This window comes from Trematomus bernacchii, unplaced genomic scaffold, assembly GCF_902827165.1.
Source record: "Trematomus bernacchii unplaced genomic scaffold, fTreBer1.1, whole genome shotgun sequence".
NCBI classification, from domain to species: domain Eukaryota; kingdom Metazoa; phylum Chordata; class Actinopteri; order Perciformes; family Nototheniidae; genus Trematomus; species Trematomus bernacchii.
The window spans coordinates 4,302,933-4,323,222 of NW_022987608.1; the positions used below are offsets into that span (position 1 = coordinate 4,302,933).

At 40.3% G+C, this 20,290-nt stretch overlaps 2 protein-coding genes across 3 annotated transcripts; both read left to right on the forward strand.

Annotated features, from left to right (window-relative positions):
* Positions 1 to 2,178: 2,178 nt before the first annotated feature.
* LOC117483066 (small integral membrane protein 30-like) lies at positions 2,179 to 2,919 on the forward strand. Its single transcript, XM_034131223.1, has one exon. It carries the CDS (start codon positions 2,238 to 2,240, stop codon positions 2,424 to 2,426), a length of 189 nt encoding a protein of 62 aa, XP_033987114.1. The 5' UTR covers positions 2,179 to 2,237; the 3' UTR covers positions 2,427 to 2,919.
* Positions 2,920 to 4,585: 1,666 nt separating this feature from the next.
* gpr85 (G protein-coupled receptor 85) lies at positions 4,586 to 7,909 on the forward strand. 2 transcript variants are annotated; one of them, XM_034131284.1, is made up of 2 exons: positions 4,586 to 4,739; positions 5,942 to 7,909. In XM_034131284.1, exon 2 carries the CDS (start codon positions 6,093 to 6,095, stop codon positions 7,224 to 7,226), a length of 1,134 nt encoding a protein of 377 aa, XP_033987175.1. In that variant the 5' UTR covers positions 4,586 to 4,739; positions 5,942 to 6,092; the 3' UTR covers positions 7,227 to 7,909. The 2 variants fall into 2 exon arrangements, with proteins under 2 accessions (XP_033987175.1, XP_033987176.1); XM_034131285.1 differs by lacking the exon at positions 4,586 to 4,739 and adding an exon at positions 4,845 to 5,025.
* Positions 7,910 to 20,290: the final 12,381 nt, after the last annotated feature.

Sequence of the window (20,290 nt, forward strand, 5' to 3'; positions counted from 1 at the left end):
TTGATTGCATGGACACTGGTATCTGGTTCCTTGGGACATTAGTTATACAACTACTGATTTGAAAAACACTTTTTTTTTGTATTGTAGTGCAGTATAAGTATGATGTAGCATAGAATGGAAATACTCAAGTAAAGTACAAGTACCTCAAAAATGCACTTAAACACAGCACTTGATATAAGTGCTGTATCCTTCCTTACATAAAAATGGAGGCGAATTACAGAAAAGGGCCTTGGTGCTGAGCAGCACATTACAATGCAGAACACATAAGTAGGCAAGATGAATGTCACTGTGCTGGCCTGTTTGACAAACACACTCCTCTCTGGATATTCTCTCATCCTCCCACTGATCAATTACCAACACTGCTGAGATCCACAGTGAGTGCTGCTGCTTCTGTGTGTATCTGCCAGTGTGAATCTGAAGGACATTTTTGAAGGCTTTGCACATTAAAAACATCTCTGAAGTGAGGGTTTTAGTCTACAAAAAAAATACAGATTCAGCTCTTTAATGATCTTAATAAGAAGCTTGTAATGGCCATATGGTCATCGAAATGCGACCATAGAGATCAGACACGACTAAAAACAACAGAAACTTGTATGTATGCGAGTGTGTGTGAGACGCGTTGCCAAACGGACAGCAGGGCCGAGAGAGAGAGTGTATGATGAGGAAGCGTGAAGAGTGAGCAGAGGGAATGTGTGCCTATTCATCTCCTCTCTGGGAGCAGGCAGGTACAGAGGTATGGCAGCCTTACAAGGTCAATATTTTACTTTGGCTTGTGCTCGCTAATTAAATTACAGGCAAAGTGCCCCAGGAGAGCACACAGAGAGATACAAGCCCCCCCCTCAGCTCTGCAAGCCAAACAATTTGTAGCATGAGCTGAGACGTTGGCGTGTTTAGTCATCGCTATACACGGACGATTTGTAGTACTTTCAACTTTTTTTAAGTAGATCAGGGGTGTATCAAGGTACAACAGAGCAGCTGGGATGGAATTTGAGTTCTTTCTTTGTAAATAATCTCTCCCTGGCAAATTTTAAATAGTAAAATGAATCAGAGAAGTTCACAAACCTTGAAAAATACCCAACTTTTGTCTGTTTGCCATGTTATTTGACCTTGACCAACATGTGTGTCATGCAACATACAGTTATAGCCTATGCATGTCAACACATGTTTGTCTTCAAATGGAGTATGAAGCTCAGACAGCAGCTGTTAATGAGCATGACTGATGTAAAAAAAAAAGTCTTTGTTTATAGCAGGGCCTGAGGGGGGGAGGGACATGAAGAAATGACAGCCTGTCAGACTGATCGTCACTAATAAGAGCGGCAATGTCACAAATCCACACACTGTGGAATAATATCAGAACAAGTTTGTATTAAACTGTGAAAATGAAATCAGAACGATCAGTGGTGTCAAGTAACTAAGTACATTTACTTAAGTACTGTACTTTTTGAGAGACTTGTACTTTAAATGAGTATTTCAATGTTCAGCTACAATACAGAGGTAAATTGTACTCCACTACATTTATTTGAACATTGAGTTACTTTGCAGATTTGGATTATTAATTTGAAATATAATCAACACTTAAATCAGACTTTAGTTACCTGGAGTAAATTCACAAGCTACCCTGCAGTATACAAAGTCATTAAAACTAGCTGCACCTTTACCAGCTTTGATAACACTAACTAATCAACTAATCAATGTATATAATATATATTATTCTGAAATGGGCCAATCTGCATAATGAATATTTTGTGACTAATTTGTACTTTTATTTGAGTTACATTTTGAATGCAGGACTTTTACTTGTAACAGAGTATTCCTACACTCTGGTACTTCTACTTTGCCTGCAGTACAATATCTGAGTACTTCTTCCAACTCCGACAACAACAGAGCCTTTTCACAAAACTATAAAGTCAATCTTAATGTATATATAATACCTTGCTTTATATCTTGTTATTGTTCATTTGTAAATTCAACATATTTTCTACTTTCTTGCTTATTTCTTGTCTTTACATTTTTATTGTACAATGCCATGTCTTTTTATGCTGCTGCTGCAACACAACAATTTCACATATTGGGATCAATAAAGTACTATCTTATCTCTCTTATCATAAAAAAAAATTGTTGGCACACGTTAGAATGAATCAGCTCTCCCATTGGCTGAGCGCACCAGGAAGTCCAGGCTGTTGCTGTCATCTGACTGTGACGCAGGCGCTTCCCGAAAGTCAACACACAGCAACAACATGGCTCCCAAACTTCAACTTCCCCACGGTGCAGCGATCACCGGGCTGCTCGTGCTCTCCCTGGTGCCCCCGGCGGAGGCTTACGACGCAGGGGACGCTTTAGCCCTGCTCGTGTGCTCCATCCTCATCGGGGTGGGCTTCTGCGCCTTCCTCGGCTGGTACGCACGGAGGCGGAACGCGCAGCTGTGAGCGAGAGACTCTTCGTGATCGTGCGCCTGTCCTGTCCTGTTATCATCCTCCGCAATACTGCATAGCTCTTTCTAATCCACTGTGCACCTTCTGGCACTGAGATTTGTGTCGGATCGGCTGATAAGAAACGTGCCTTATTGGGATTAATGCGTCAAAGGGGACCACGTGTTGCAGAAGCTGGATCCAGGAAGTCCAAAGAAAAACTGCTACTGTTGCTCTGCTGAGATTAAAGACCAAACACTGTTGCCTTCTTTATGGACATACTTGCTACTGTATGTTATCCTATGATGATTATGCTTGCATTGCTTATTGTGTCCATGCTTGGATGGATCACTGTGATTTCCTGATGGGTCTGCAATGTTCAACACAACATTGCTATTGTTTTAAAGCACAATATCACAAGTGTGGTTAAAGAAAGGAGCTGTTGTTGCTGTTTCTGCTGTTACAATATGCATCAATAGCTGTGAGAATAATAAATTGATTCTCTCCACAACTCATGTCTGCAGGATATTTTTGAATGTTTGCTTTGTAATTACATAACTCCACTCTTCTTTCATTCACAAAAGTGAGTGTACTATGGGTTTTAGAGATGGAGAAATGTATACTTATAATACAATTCACTGTAACACTTGTTTCTAAATTAACTTTACATGTTGGCCTGTAGTTTCTGTTGCGTACAGTCAGAGTTGGCATATATAATGTTTTATTATTCTTGGTAAAACACTACATTTAGAATTAAAGTCCTGCATATAAAACCCTTATTTTCAAAAGGCAAAGAATAATAAGCACATTTCTTTCCATAAAGTTAAATAACTCCTCCTGAGGCTGTAAATGTTCCTCAGTGACATTATTATATTGTTATTGCTGTTTCAAACTGTGCAAATAATTTGACGTTTGCTGTTAAAGTATCTCATTAACCATACATAAAAAATACATTTGATTAGAAATATAATTAATTATACCTTAAAAGTAGAACTTAGGTACAGCATTTGAGTAAATACACTTAATACAAATATAATGGCTTTACTCGTAAGAAACCACTATGTTCTCGCTAGAAAACCTAAAGTGGTGATCAACTTTATCAAACTTGTGTAGCTGATTATTTAAAGTCATTATTCATCCTTGGGATGATGCATCATAATGTCTGTGCCAAATGAGTGATTGTTCACTAGAGAATATTGGGATATGCAGAAAATCGTTAAGGCCTTCACATTAATTCATCTTTGTCTGGACGGTAATTCCCTAACAAAGTTGCATTTGGCGTACATTAATCATTCAGAGTCTACTGTATCCCCTGTCTACAACCCACTGTCTGCATTCATTATCAATAAGTGATAACTGGTGAGCTATAGGATTGAAAAGGAGCAAACTACATGTGGTAACTAAGTGGAATCCTTTTTTATCATAAAAAATTGAAATCTGCATATTTCCCCCCCAGTATGTCACACAGCACTGACACATTTCCAACATGTATGATCATAAAAAAATCATGTTTCATAGCCCAGTTGGAGACAAAGCATTGTTACTGTGTGTGTGTACATGTGGCTGGTTGAATCATTGTTCACTTGTTAAGCTGCTCATGACATCACAGCTCTACATACATGGTTGAGAAATCAAATCCTATTCATTTATCATGCTGCCCGGGCAGGATGAACAACGGTGCGCAAAAGTGCCTGTCAATTATGCATGTACAGTACAGGGGAAGTCATTCTACCTCGAGGTGACTAGGCTGCCTGATTTAACCCTTCGCTTCGTACATAATGCTTCGACATTTCTGTAGAGTGAACATGATGACAGGCAGACAAATGTATTCAAGTAGGATGCTATTACCTAATGGATATGGCAAACACCCTGTAAAAAGGTCAGAAACATTGAATTAATCATAAAATATACAAAGAACTAAACATCGTTCTGTGTAATACTCTTTTTGTTGACAAACCACTGATTTAAATCTATGAAATTGAGAAATATGTCTATTTTAGCAAGTGTCAGTAAAAAGTAATCACGTCATCAGGTGATAATGTAACGCGTTACAGTACCCTAAGAGCAGATGTTACCGTGAGAGAGAGAGAGAGAGAGAGAGAGAGAGAGGGGAGCTGCTGCTGCTGCAACAAGAGACAAGACGCGTCTTGGATCACAAATAGGGATGCAGGGCGCATGCGCACTGGGCTCCGTTTACTGTAGGATATTCACCGAGGAGGAAAAAAAGGGGGCAGGCAACAAACCAGGCTTATTAAAAAAAAAAACAGCAAAAACCCGACTGGTGCAATGTAAATAACCGGCAGGAGGGACACGAAATCGGATTTTCAACAGGTAGGATTTTGATTGATCTTGTGATCGGATGTCTGTCTCTCTCTCTATTTCTCCCTCGCGCTCTATCCGTTTTTTTTGGCCTTGTCTTGTGTGGTGGCTGCGATTCTGGGCAATCCATAGCGCGGACTTGGGAATGATTATAGTCTAATGGAGGTACGGATTCGGTGATGCTTTATCCAGCCGAGTTGGACGCAAAGGACGATGATTTTACCCTGCTTTTTTGTTTTTTCACTGAAATCCCTCGGATTCAGACGCGCGTAAACGATATAAGGACGCTTTAAAACGCGTAAGTAGACCCCAAACGGCGATATTTATGTAATCAGATGTAACCATAGCCTGTGTCATTTCATAAAAACAATGAAAGCATTGTAGCAAATCACGGAATATTATTATCAGCAGGCTTGTTATTATCGCTACCAAGCGATCCGTTTCAATCCATCCTGACTGGTAATCACACCCGCGCACTCTCAAGCCAAATGATGTCGAAATGCGGCTTTAGTGTCTCTGAATGTAAATGCTACTCTTTGTAATTACTTGTATAAAAGATGATGAGGAAAATTGACTGGCTCAATAAACGCCCTAATGAGAACACTGCTTATTAACGTGAGGACAGTAATCCAGTGAAGCTTTAATCAAGACAAAAACACGGATGCTTTATTATGTATGCACCTTCCGTCGATTTTCCACCATGCACGAAGGCTGGGCGAGTTTATTCGAGGCACCCACCGCTTTAGAGAGCCGTCCTCTGTTCTGCAGAGTGTAGGGTGTGATCAAGAATAGCTTATTTTGGACTGCATTTCTCTTAATGTTTCACCGTGCGCACGAAAAATGTCCCTAAAATGACATATCCAAACCGAGGATTTTTTTTCTCCAACCAGTTAAGAAGCGTCGTTTCTTAATGAAGTCTGGGCTATGCCATCTTTTGTTCAGGAAATTCCGAAGCCACTTGAAAGAATTGTAACAGATTCATAGTCTGCTCAAGCTCCATCACTGTCTGTCTGTCTGTGTTTGACAAAGTATTCAAGCTGAGGCAAAGCTCTGTAAATCTAGACATGTTAACCAAAAAAACACAAAAATGGCATGCAGAGAGAAATAAGTGCTTATCACAGTGTGCAGTTGAAAACAATGCAGCTGTTGTGTTGGACTGTGTGCTGATGGGTGGATGATATTTTTTCAGGGATTTCTTTTGTATTTCTTTTTAGGTGTGATGAGACAAAGGAACAAAGGATGCCTTAGAGGAGAGGTTGCCTATATGCCTGGAAACCTCTTCAAAGCACACCACCAAATGGATATAACGCCTCCCCCTGCCACCTCTAGATCATGATACTTGGCTGAAGCTATTCCACTATCTTTATGATCCCTCCTCCATCTATGGCGAACTATAGCCATGCAGGGGACCACACCATCTTGCAGAATGTCTCTCCTCTCGCCACGTTCCTCAAACTGACCTCTCTGGGTTTCATCATTGGAGTCGGTGTGGTTGGAAACCTCCTGATCTCCATCCTGCTGGTCAAAGACAAGAGCCTGCATCGGGCGCCCTACTATTTCCTGCTGGACCTGTGCGCCTCTGACATCCTGCGCTCCGCCATCTGCTTCCCCTTTGTCTTCACCTCGGTCAAGAATGGATCGGCCTGGACCTACGGCACGCTGACCTGCAAAGTGATCGCCTTCCTGGGTGTCCTCTCCTGTTTCCACACGGCGTTTATGCTCTTCTGTGTCAGCGTCACACGCTACCTTGCCATCGCGCACCACCGTTTCTACACCAAGAGGCTGACCTTCTGGACCTGTCTGGCTGTCATCTGCATGGTGTGGACGTTGTCAGTGGCTATGGCGTTCCCGCCGGTGCTAGACGTAGGGACATACTCTTTTATCCGGGAGGAGGACCAGTGCACGTTCCAGCACCGTTCCTTCAGGGCGAACGACTCGCTGGGCTTCATGCTCCTGCTGGCGCTCATCCTCCTGGCCACACAGCTGGTTTACCTCAAGCTCATCTTCTTCGTGCATGACCGTCGGAAGATGAAGCCTGTCCAGTTCGTGCCTGCTGTCAGCCAGAACTGGACCTTCCACGGGCCTGGCGCCAGCGGGCAGGCGGCGGCCAACTGGCTGGCCGGATTCGGTCGAGGCCCCACCCCCCCTACCCTGCTGGGCATCCGGCAGAACAGCAACGCAGCAGGCCGCAGGCGTCTACTGGTATTGGATGAATTCAAAACAGAGAAGAGGATTAGTAGGATGTTCTACATCATGACGTTTTTCTTCCTGGCACTGTGGGGACCCTATCTGGTCGCCTGCTACTGGCGGGTGTTTGCGAGGGGCCCAGTGGTCCCTGGGGGCTACCTGACGGCGGCCGTGTGGATGAGCTTCGCCCAGGCCGGGGTCAATCCCTTCATCTGCATCTTCTCCAACAGGGAGCTCCGGCGCTGCTTCAGCACCACACTCCTTTACTGCAGAAAATCCAGGTTACCAAGGGAACCCTACTGCGTTATATGAAGGTTTTGCTGTTTTTTTCTCATCTTTGTCTCTAATTCCCTGATTGATCTTGATATGGGCTTGTTCCCATTGTACAGCGCACTCTCTCTTCTATCTCTCTTCCCTTCATCCTCCAGTTTTCCCTCCTGTCCCTCCTTCTCCTAACCCTTGTTTTCAGAGGTAGAAGGTTGGACTGTCAATCACGAGGCTCTGCCAGGATGATTGAATACGATCAAACACGGAGGCTGGAGGTAGTGGGAATACGCAGGAGGTCTGGATCCCCCCTCCTGTGTTTATGTTCTAGTAAACGGACATTGTGGAAGGCCATGCCAATGCAGAGATGCAAAAAGTTGAAAAAAAAGAAAAAATAATTGACAAAACACTCAAAACAAACCCTCTTGCTTTGGATATTTTGAAGATTCTGTGAGGTGTGAAATACGTAAAAATGAAAAGAAAAAAGAACAAAAAACTAAGATATGATACCTCTCGAGGAATCACTGGAAATGTTCTACATTTTTAAGAGTTGCACTAAAAAGAAGATGTAAAGATGCTTTTTTTGGTCAACTGTTGCCGGTTGCATTGCAAGGACAACTTTTCTCTTTTTTCCAAACGAGACAATGAATGCTTTAATTTGCAACAGACTACACAACCGCTGTAAGTAAAGCAAAACTTGGTGACTGTTGGAATACACCATCACAAGAGGATAAAATGGTTTTAATGTAAGTGATATCTTTTTCATTTACAGGGCGGCGGGGGTGGGGGGCGGGGGCTTAACGGTGGGGATTTACAAATCTGTGGTTTTTGAAGTTGCAACTTAAAACTAGAAATAATTTCTTGTAGTTTTACGATCCATATGTCCCTAGTGTCTGGCATTGTTATTTTTTTCTTATCACCTTTTTGCAAAAAAAATGAAAAGAACATGAAATGGTGTTTGGATTTTGAAAAAAATTGTTGCTTTTACGAACAAATGTGTGCTCAAAAAAGACATTGAAGAAAAAAGTTAAATGTGTCATCATATCCATGTACCTAAACACTATCATATTGTTACAGTATTGCCGATGCCACTCCGGGTGTTCTTGCCTTAATGGTTATGATATTGTCACGTTTCTTGGTTGTTGGGATTTTATTTATTTATTTTTATTTAATTCACTCCTAAAAAGCTGTTGTTTTTTTTAGATGCGAGGGGAGGTTTGTTCACATCAATGTGAAGTGCATGTCCATTTTTTAAAAAGCTGGTCCACTCCCATGAGCATCACAGGCCATACACTGAGCAGCCCATTTTTATTCTGCAATGGTTTGCTACACCCCACAGAGTGCTCAGAGCACAGGGTGTGTGTGTGTGGGTGTGTGTGTGTGTGTGTGTGTGTGTGTGTGGGTGCATGTGCGTGTGTTTCAGAGTGTATGTGCTGTGTGAATCAAACAACAGTCACTTCAAGACCAGAGCCTTAGTATGAAATCTTGCACAATTTGTAAAAAATGTAAAACAAAAAAAAACCCACAAAAAAATACATTTAAGGCACACCGTCTTGTTTCTACTTTCCCTACATTTGCTCTCTAAACTGATTGTTTTCAATGACTTACTTTCTTCTCTTGTGGCCATTTTAATATTTATTATGTATTCTTTTTTTGTATATTATAGATAGATGTGTGTGTAAGTATGTGAGTCTTTCATTTTTGAAGTCCCGAATGTGAGTACAGTTTCAGTTAGGATTGCATTTGCTGAAAGTTAACTGTGTAATCTGTTGCTTTTTGAAAATAAAAAGTTTCCATTTTACAACATTTGTTTTTTTATCCCTCTCATTGGGTTAAGGTCATTCTGTATGGTCATGCTAACAGCTGGAAAACATCTGCAAAACTCTTTGAGAATAGGGGCATCCACGGAAGTGTTTTAAAAAGGCTGCTTATGATGCATTTTTCATCTTCCTGCATGTCAAAAATGTCTCTCAAATGTCCTTAAATGATTACATTTTGATTGCTAAATATTGTAAAACCACTGCTGAAATGCCCATATTTTGAACCTAAGCTACTAATGGAGGTTGGTATTGCTTCAAGGTTTCCTGTGTCATTTGTGATAACGCTCTCTTCTGTGTGAAATGTGATAAAATGTTTAAATGTGTCCTATTTCGAAGATAATCGTATCTGTCATTTGAGTCGTTGGAACAGCTTGTAGAGACGGAATATATGCAATCCTTGTCATTGAATGTGAATTGTGTTTGACATTTCTTGGGAATAATCTCCATGAATATGCACATATCCTTGGGCACAGTCACACTTCTTCATTCTGTGTTAAAGGGGAATACCACTGAATTTCAGATATAATATATGTGACTCCCATATGGAATAATGGCAGAGCACTCTGGATTAATGAATACCCTTGCACTGAGCCCCATAGCCACAAATGACATGGTGGTTTGTCCCATTCCCTTTTTTAAGGTCACATTGGTGTTCAGCTGCACTGAACAAGAATTGGGAAAATGTGGAAATGAGAAGCATGGAAATATGGACAATTGAAGTCCAATTTCTCAGATGCATATTCCCTTTAAAGAGTACATATAATGTTCATTTTCAGGTTCATATATGTATTTTGTGTGTGTACTGTGACATGTCTCCATGCCTTAATTTTCAAAAAGGTCTTTCTTTTTTTCATACTGCCTGTGCTGCAGCACCTCTTTTCACCCTCTGTCTGAAACCAGAGCCCAGTCTGCTCTGATTGGCTATTTAGCGGGACATCTTTAAACTGTTGACCAATCACGTAAAATGTTATGGAGCGCAAGCCAATAGTACTTTGGATTTTAGCCTTTGCAGACTTTTTACATTCACAAAAACCAATATAACACTTCAGGAAAGGAAAAAAAACCCAAAAGCACAATAGGGCCCTTAAAAATAATAATAATAATAATAAATGTGCCGCCTAAAATGCCTCAAATGACACATTTATAAAAAAATTGTCAATATTCATGCTTTATTTATTTTCACAAGGATAACGTTTTACATCTGTTCCCTTCGGTAAAAAGGGGAATACAAAAATCCATCAGTGCCCCTATCATTAAACAAAAAATGTATTAAACCCATGATCATAAATACCACAAGATCAAAACATGCTTATTCTTAAATTGAGTGGTATTTTCCAGTATGAACAGTACAAAGCTCATATGTGCATCAGAACTGTATAATACAAGATTTGTGACTGCCATTTTTATATGATTTAAAATCATTGTAGCTCATTGCTTTTTAACCAAAATGTGCTCCATTGTCCTATTGTATCCCCTCCTAACATAAGAAATCAGTCAATTAAGTAATCACTTGGCTTAAGTGCCTGAAAACACAACAAATATGATGCTGCAATGGCTTGTAAACACTCCAGGTAATGGCATGCAGGTTCTGCTGATGAGAAAGATCTGTTAGGGATCCATTTTCATTACGATGTTGGCAATTACTGTTTTATTTTGGACATTAATCATTCTAATTTGGACCCAGAAGAGCCAATTCAGATGTTGTGAAAGTATTTATTGACATTTAAGGAAATCAGGAAATGTTATTGGTTTGGTTTTTAATACTTTTTTTTCCATTATTCTATCATAAAATCTGTACTGTGTTTTGTGAGATTGATTCAAGGGGCAGTTGATGAAAAAAATGACATTTTGTGGGATTCAATCTCTATACTGGGACTAAAACTGTGCTACTTGAGTGTGAAGCAGGAATTAATACCTCACTTGTGTATATTTTAGCCTCATTTAGCATATGCAAATCACAAACTGTCACTGTCAAGCACTGGCCCATTTCCTCGTATGTTCATTTGCGTGCCCCAGTAATTCTGTTACTCTCCACGTCTGAGGGAAGATGACAGGCAGAGGTGGTCGTCTTTAAAGCTCTTCGTTCTGGCAGACAAGCTTTTACATTGAACCCTCTTTTCCCCTCGGAGGTAGAACGTCTCCTGAGAAACATGGAGAAGCATATTGTTCATAATCAAAGCGATTAGGAATCTGTAGTCTGCTGCACCAGCTGACTCACTGGAATTGCTTCTTTGCACTTGTGTTCAGATCATGGAAAAAAGCTAAATAGGATCATTTTTAGTGAAGCAATTACTGGAGATACTTTTCAGTTAACGATCAGAAGACTTCTCTATTGGATTTTGGCTGCCAATGAATAACATAACAACCCTTAATTCCATGTCACTCTCATTGTATCTCAGCGGATTTGCACACACAATATCCGTTTTTTAATGGACTGCCAATGGGTTCTGAAAAAAAAAAAGCATCTCACCGTACCCCTCATTTGCTGTCTATAATTTGAGTAAATACCATCTGTTGACTGGCTTTTTTTCTCAAAATCTAATATGAAGCCTTTCTGCATTCTTAAGCATTTTATATTTAATGTATACAATGTACGTCAAAGCTTAATTAAAGTGCGGTATGGGCCTGTGCCGAGAAGCACTCAAATATGAAAATCTGCCTTGAATGGAATGGAGTGGACGACGTAATCTTCTGACAAGCTACTCAGGATAAATGAAGAATTGCTTTCTGTGTTGTCATCGCCCTACTCTGCATATTTGTTTGTGTGACTGCTGGAGCTGGAAAATTACTATGTTTGGCATCATTTCTCCAGGGCGGTAATTTTGTTTTGTGAAAGTGACATTTACCTACAATGTGTTTTTTGTGCGATTTTGCGTGGGGCGTTCGGTCAAATGGTTTGGTGACTGTGTGTGTGGCTGCACGTTTTCCATGCATTTGTGTTCGTCCTCACTCACAGGTCAATCCACTAATAGTGTGTCGGAACGGGCTGTGAAGCAGACTTCATGGTTCGCTGTCATCAAAGTGCAGAGCTGCGGTACTCTCCTCTCTAATGGGTTTGCAGCTTTATGGATAATGTGCCTCAGCAAATTGTAAAATGGTTATGATAATGCTTAGATCACAAAATGTGTGACCGTGTGTCTACATGTGTAGGTGTTACTCAAATGTCATATGATTTTTATTTGTATTTCCTGCTATTAAGAGTTTCATTCTGTCCTGCTCTCTGTTCATGCATAATCCAGCGTTGCTATTATAAATACATGTCTGGGTATTATTTCAAATTGCTTTGGAAAATGAAAGGATGTCAAATGTCACTAAAACATCTGGGACAATGTGAGCAAATCCTTTTATAAACAAGCATTGGACATGCATACGGAGAATTGGATGATGCATTTAGCCACAACATCTGCATTTCACTGCATTATATAGTCTCGTAATACAATATGATAATGAAGGGAAAAGATGGTTTTGGGTAAAGATACAAGAGGATAGAAGATCCAATAAAAAAAACAAGATTTCTGTTCCCTGAGGAGTGCGATATTTAAAAATTGTTTACACATTTATGTCTGACGAGCTATTAAAGGCAGTTCAGGCGTCTGAATACCAATGATTATAATGTCTGATAAAAATGTGCAAGTGGATAAAAAATTCCTCCTCATAATATCCCAGTCTTTAAGTCTTCATTTCCGCCCGTGCACATGCCTTATATAAAGAATATCCCCGCTTTAAATATTAACTGATTAAATTGCGGATGGAGCTTCAAAGGTTCCGTCCTGCATTTTTAAACAGTATTTTTTTCTCTCTCTGCTGTAATGTGAGATCCAGTGGATGGATCATTTCTGTGGAAATTTGGCTTCGAGCTAATTTTGAGGAGGTCTTAGTTCTATTTTTAGTGACACACCTGTATGCATAAAAAGGTACCTCTGAGGTTTTTCACATCGTCTTTACGTTATATGTTACAGCTGCTTATTTGGTTGATGCTATCTCACCATATTGCTAGATGAAGGGTTCTAAATGATAGATTAATGAAGTATGACAGTTGTTAGGCATGACTAAGTATTTGTGTATCTGGATAATGAACAAATGTACTTTTTTGACATTGTACTGTTTGGTTGAATGCAATAGTTTCATCAGATGATTGATATCACGTTCATGTCTGTAGGCTATGCTTAATCTACCACTGTTATCTCAACCCAGTCTCACGCCATTTTGTGTTATAGTCACGAAATTAATTTAATCTATTGATTCGTGTTCACCAACACGATTTTCGCATTTTTTCGTGTCACACAGAACGATTTTAAAAGCAATGTATTTCTATTGGTAGTATGTTTCGTGCCTGCACCACGTCTTTTTGTCCAGACGGGTCTTGGAAGACCTGTGTGGTTCATAAACACATTTTCTTACTCAATATCTTACCCTAAGCCTAACCCTATCCCTTTTATTTTAAATTGTATAATGTCTGAGTTTTTTTGCCGTCCGCAAGGAAAAGAAATGGCTCAGAGCCTCAGAATACTGAAATCTGTATTTTTTAAATCTTTTTTTCCTTCTAATTTGTTATTATTTGGTGCAGGCACGAAACATACTACCAATATAAATACATTGCTTCTAAAATCGTTCTGTGTCACAATACTGAAATCTGTATTTTTTTTTTATCTGTTTTTCCTTCTAATTTGTTATTATTTACATTGCTTTTAAAATCGTTCTGTGTGACACGAAGAAAATGGGAAAATCGTGTTGGTGAACACGAATCAATAGATTAATTTCGTGACTATAACACGAAATGCCGTGGGACTGTGTTGGTTATTTAGCTAACTTAGCTTAGGGGGAAAGGGGGAATGCTAGCTTAGCTCCTTTCAAAGGTCACAAAATCTACTGACAACCCCCTTTAAACCCACTTCTTTACACTTTATATCTAATTTGTTTTATCTTTACTATCTTTGTCACATCTGTATGCAGTAGAAGGTAACTCTGAGGTTTTTACATTAAATGTTACAGCTGCTTATTTGTATGATGCTATCTTAGTAGCATTGATAGATTTGAGTGAACAAAATGTACTTTTCTTTCTACTTTTGCTTAGTTTCATAAGAAGATTGATATCACTATCATGGCTGTATGCTAGATATTCATTTACCCCCATCAGCTAGCTAAGTTAGCTTAGCTCCTTTCAAAGGTTACATCTGATTACTTACTAAAACATTATATTTCTATTAAAGGAATTACCTAGATGTTATAGTGTTGATGACCCTACTTCTCATTAGATTTATTAACTAATTTCCTAATGACTTTATGGTCTTACTTGCTACTTTCAGGACTTTTTGTCATGGTCCTATGTTTTTGTATTTAAGGTTTCCTCTTTCATTTTTGAAATATATTTTGTCTTTGTGTCTTGTCTGGTTTTACTTTCTGTCTTTTTGTTTCCCTGCCTGTACCTGATTGTCTAATTGTGTTCACCTGTTGCCCCTTTGTTTCACCTCTCCTTTCCAGCTGAGTCTGGGGTTGCGGTCGAATAGTCCAAAAATCAGCTCCTAACGTCTATCCCTATCGTCTATTCCTTGACCTCTGTGTGAAACGTCACAGGGTTAAGGAATAGTGGATAGGAGAATTCAAAAGGATTTAGGAGAAGAGACTGCGGTGCCTTGAGAATCCGACTGCACTTTCACTATCCAACGTGTTTATGATGCACCAGTGGACGTCATAAATGTGCGTCTGCTGCTGTGGGGAAACTACAGTTTTCTATACAGCGGACTACATGGATGTATAATAAGAACGAGGAACGACTGTAAACTCATCTAGAGACTCTGCACCGTGCTCTGATGCTGTTGTTTTATGCTTTATGAACCTGGACAACAGAGAAACATATTCTTCATGACCAAAGTTGGAATTGAAATAAAAAAGGAAAGTGAAACTTATGCTCGTCACCCTCTGCCTCCGGTCCTCATTAATACAAATGATCCCAATACGTATGATTGTATGAAAATATCTTAAAATCAATACAAATGTATTTATTATAAACGTTAGTCCTTAACATCTATCACTGTGTATATCACCATTCAAACATCTTTTAAAAGTTGAACAAACCCCACACAGCTCAGTAAAGACTGTGAAATGTTGACTTTATTTGATCATTTCAGTAAAAACTAACGTTCATATTTCTCTTTTTGATTATAATACTGATGAACGTTCAAAACAAAGCACCTTGGCAAGTTACAGTTTTAAAAAGCTTAATAAGCACCGTAACTTTCATGATATCATTTCTCGGTCATAATCGGTTGTTTCCGTGAACGGCCGACTGTTGTGTGACGGCAAATGCTGCGGCTGCAAGGCATTGTGGGGCAGCATTTTCTCCTCTCCTTTCGTAAAGGGAGGTCCAGTGGTTCCTAAGGTAAAGGAGGTTCTAAGGAAGTTTGAAACCTCCTTTCCTATCATCTAGAGAATTCGAACGGCACTTATCATGGCTGCCACTGAGGGACTTCCGGGTCATTTCACTCCCTTAGGAAGGTTCCTACGCTAAATGGACTATTCGACCGCAACCTGGGTCTTCTGTGTTTCTAGGCCTGTCTTCCCTTGTGTTCTTTCTCAGTTCATGGTCACTGTTTCCTTGGTTTGCTTCCTGGTTTCTTGTCTGCATATTTCTCGATATCCCTCGTCTTCACTCCTGTGTCCTCCAGTCTTCCCGGTTTGTTACTCGTTTTTTTTGTGCTACTTTTTCTTTTGTTTGACTTTGCCTGCCCCTCCAGTCTTTTAGTGTTTATTTGTAACAGCTTTTATTTAATGTAGCTTGCCTTTTTGTTTATACTGTTATACCTGGATCCCCTGTTTTATATTGTGTTCTGCCTCTTTACCCTTTCAATTCAACACAATGTTGATTTAGAAAATGAGACGATAAACGCATGGATGCGAGCATGGCTCCCTGGTGGGCGCTACCCCAGTATTGTCGAATTTGTTTTTTGTCATAAATAACGGAGATTGAGGGGTACTTGTAGGCAGGTTTTGATACCTCTGTACAGAGTCAGGATAGCTGTTTCTTTTTGTTTCTACGCTAACTGGCTGCTGGCTACATCTTCATATTTACCCAACACACATGAGAGAAAGAAATTGGCATATTTCCAAAATGTGAAAATGTTTCTTAAAGCTAACCAAATACTAGGTTCCCTGTTCATATAAAGCTTCTGTTTCTGTTGTTCTACCATAACAGAAGCTGTTGTGATGCTGCAGGATTACAAGTGGCTTACATGTGTGTGGTTATCACAGCTGCACAGCAATGTGGAAACAATGTTCTGGTATCTGTAGACATTGTGTACATTCTGTCGCAGCACACAGCAGGCAGAACTGGGCTGTTTATAGGAATTTAAACGCTGCATCGTAACGCCATCATGCTGGGAATGCAATGGTTTGAGCAGCATAAACGGTGTGTTCAGGGTGCAGGTCAGGATGTAAGCTTGCGTAGGTTGTGTTTCTTTACCGTTAAATCCTCTTGGTTGCTGTTGGAGTCGAGAGTAAACACGTCCCTTCGCTGCTAAGACTCCTAAGATGAGTGAAGGAGGATAGATCTAGCTTGGTAGGGTTAGTACTTAAGCACACTGAAGTTGGGATATGCGAAGAGAGAGTACTGGTCGCGTGTAATCCTCCAACTAGGATTACCCGTGTCTTTCATGCTAGATTAAAGAGTCCCATGATGCCATGCCGTCCGAGTCCTGATGGGTAATCAATGCGCTTGACACAATTTATCAGCATAAACATCTTGGCCATCTTTCTTACTGCCTGATAATGAGTATGATTAAGGGTGGCTTTTGGGCTTGCATTCCTCAGAACTCCAGATTTAGGGAGGTTAACCAATCGCGAGACAAGCCCTGCTGTCTGTGTCTCTGTGCAAGTTAAGATAATCATCTAATCGACCCCACACATGCAGTCTGAAATGAGGAGATCTGATGATGTACCTACTGTAGGGTGAAGAAATATTTGGGTCACATGAAAATGAAAGGACTATGGCGGCTGGTGTTGGAAACATCTGACTGAAAAACGCCTCTCCGCCAATGAGCAGGCGGCTCCTTTTAGTCCACCCAAATTAGACCAAGCTTGTATAGGATAAAACTGACAAAACTAGCAAGCAGTGCAAACAGTTTCCTAACAGACTAAAATATTCAGAAGCTGCTATCAGGCTTATAGGGGCTTTCAGAGTATTATGCTCCGCAGCAAGGAGGCTGACTCCACCATGTTCTCATAGCTCTGTATTTGCGGAGGGCAATCTGTCGTGATGGAAAGCGAAACATGTACATTATGTTGCCTATTTACAGCATGCAACCAGCTGCTCACATCTGCTCACAGTGAGCCTCAACCGCGCCCAGAGGGGCAGAGAAAATACATATTAAAGAAGAATTTGATGTGGCATGCATACATGCGTTCAGAATAAAGCTTAGATCCAGCTTTTAATTATGTCTTTCTGAAGATTATTTATTTATCTTATTTTTTTTGCGTCATGGCAATTGGGGAAAGTGTTTAGGGGTGTTTAAACAGGCGATTTGTTCCCGCTAATTCGACATGTTTTGTGATAAATCCACGGGCTTTTTGGAAAAGGGAGGCGCGGGTGGGGGGGATGGGAGGGAGTTAATCCACTCGTTTTTCTTGTGTTCCAGCTTGTTCAGCACGCACACTCTCTCTCTCTCTCTCTCTCTCTCTCTCTCTCTCTCTCTCTCTCTCTCTCTCTCTCTCTCTCTCTCTCTCTCTCTCTCTCTCTCTCTCTCTCTCTCTCTGTACTTCCCTCCCTCCTTTATTTTTGGAAACATCTCATTCTCGTCTCATTCTCGTGAGTCAGGCCCGTCATGCTCACAAAGGCTCGGTCTAGCGAGCTCTCCCCTCCCCCTCCCCCCTCCCCTCCCCTCCTCTCCTCTTCATCCGTGTCTCTGCCGTTTATGATATTAGAACAGAAGAGAGGCGAGCAGGAGGAAAAACAGAACCCTCCATCTCTCAGGCGGAGAGGCTGAGGGGAGAATTAATGCTCAGTGAATTCTTAATTCGCCATATTTACATAGGTGACAGGTAATGAATGGATGTGTGTGTGCGATGGCTGATGTAATAACCACCTAATAATGGGGCCTTGAGAAGGTGATAGCCAACTATTTCTAACCTGCACATTTCAAGCATTTATTCTCAATTTGTGGTACAAAATCAAAGCACATTTGTTGCATCCATCTTAATTTGTAGAGCAGCGTTGATGGCAGCTGATTGATGATACCTGGCTTGACTGATAGTCGTGTCACCTGGACTTCTGTTGTCCATTCATTGTTTTATCCACATGTATATATTTATTTATTTTCTTGCAGTGGCTTCAAATGTATCAGTTAATTACCTTGCAGTGTCATTGCTTTGAAGAGTTTTCCTGCATGTGAGCGCATCACTTAGAGGAAAATCTACTGATTTAAGTTGCCTTGGAAACACCAAATTACACGAGAAACACTCACCTCAGCGTACTGGCTGTTTGGGCTCAGGATTAAATGGCTCTGCTGGGTTTGTGTTTGAAATCACTTGCAGGAGAGTATATCTGACTGTTTCTGTTATCTCTGCGTGCGTGTGGGAACAGAATGATTCATCTGACTTTGTGCTAATTATAGAGATAACCTGCTGTAACAAATCAAACATTTTCTGCACTGCCCAAATAATTGTTGGATTTCATTTGGCTATGGGCAAGTACTGAATGGTAAAGTATTATTTCAATGTGTTCATTATGTGCTGCTGTATTTTTGTTTGCCTGTGTAGATAACACTTTGATCAAGAGAATAAGCTTAGGTGCATCAATTCCCATGGGACTTTTTTCTTAGCTTTCTATGGATGCATATCTGCAGGCATCATCTCGAAATGTATCTGCCATCTTAGAATCTGTGCTTCATCCTTGCGGGTGGGGAAAATATGACTGTTTTAGAAGTTTTTTCTTCAGTGATGTTTTGGAACAAAGTGGCCCGGCAGCTTGCCTTCAGAAAATGTTTCTTTCCCAGTAAACATGTTCACAGTGAAAAGTAATTTTCCAGCTTCTGTGTCCAAGGGATTCAATTTTCCTCTTGAAGAATTATATTTGCTGCGTAGCTATAATAGCTTTTCTTCTCAGACATTGATTACACTGTTGGTATTTGCACAATGTATAGGTCTATCATACACCAGTTCCTTCAATATTTGGTATGGTGTGTGTTTACCTTTTAATATCGTATGCCTTAGATGGGGAAAAATCTCCAGTATAAACAACCATTATGTTAATTAAGATGAGGTGTACCTGCTGGCTGCGCGTTGAGCAGTCCCTAATGCGTTTTGCATTTTTGTACGGTGTAAATAGAGCAGTAAAATGCTCTTAAAACTGGAGAAATAGCAAGAAAGCAGCACAGAGGCATCATCATTATAGTCCCCAACAACAGAAGCACATGCCCTGTTTACTTCTGACTCACTGCAGCCATTCCTCCAGCCACGGGGCCCCAGGTCCCTCTGGGCAAAATGCTTTCAGTTACATCACATATTGCAACAGAAAAGCTGCCACCCTAATAAATCACAGCACTGCTTTGGTAGTTGACATGATATATGTGTGAACTGTACAGCTGCTATTGATTGAATTGCACTCTGCTTGTATTACCTACTCACACCTGAAATTGAATATATGCTAAGTATTTCGGGGCTTTGTATGCGATATGCAGATGATTCCGCTTGTTATTCTACGTTTTTTTATTATGTAATTCTATAATTATGGAAATGGGGCCCATCGAAAAATCTTAAATCCTTCCTGACAAATGTTATGCCTACGTTTTAAAAGGCCACATCATGAGGGCAGATGTGAGCGATCGTCTGTTTTGACCCACGCTGCCCCGGGATGATCGTCCATTTCTCAACCTGATTGTTAAGGTTTAAGCACACTGAACTGTAAGTCACCTCCATGTGATTTGTTTTCATATCAAATCTATCATCCATTTGAGTTTAAGTTGTCTTATGCTTTCATTGTTGAACCTTTTTGCATTCATGCCACTCCTAGAAACAGCAAAAGAAGTGATTTTAGACGTAAAATGAAAAAACTGCTAAATTAGAAATCTTTCTTTTACCAAAGTGACAGAGCTGTGAACTAAAAACATTCTGAGAGACTAGGGCACAAAAGCACCTCTTCGTCATTGCTTCTTGGAAGATGTTACTTAACTTTTTTGCCCCAAGCTCAAGAGGAAAAGCAGCTGAAAAAAGCTACTCCAGCTACATCCTCTCCAGCCATGCAGCCGCCTTGTAGATGTTTTAAAAATGACTCCTAAAAGGGTTTTCTTGCAGAGGTTTCCT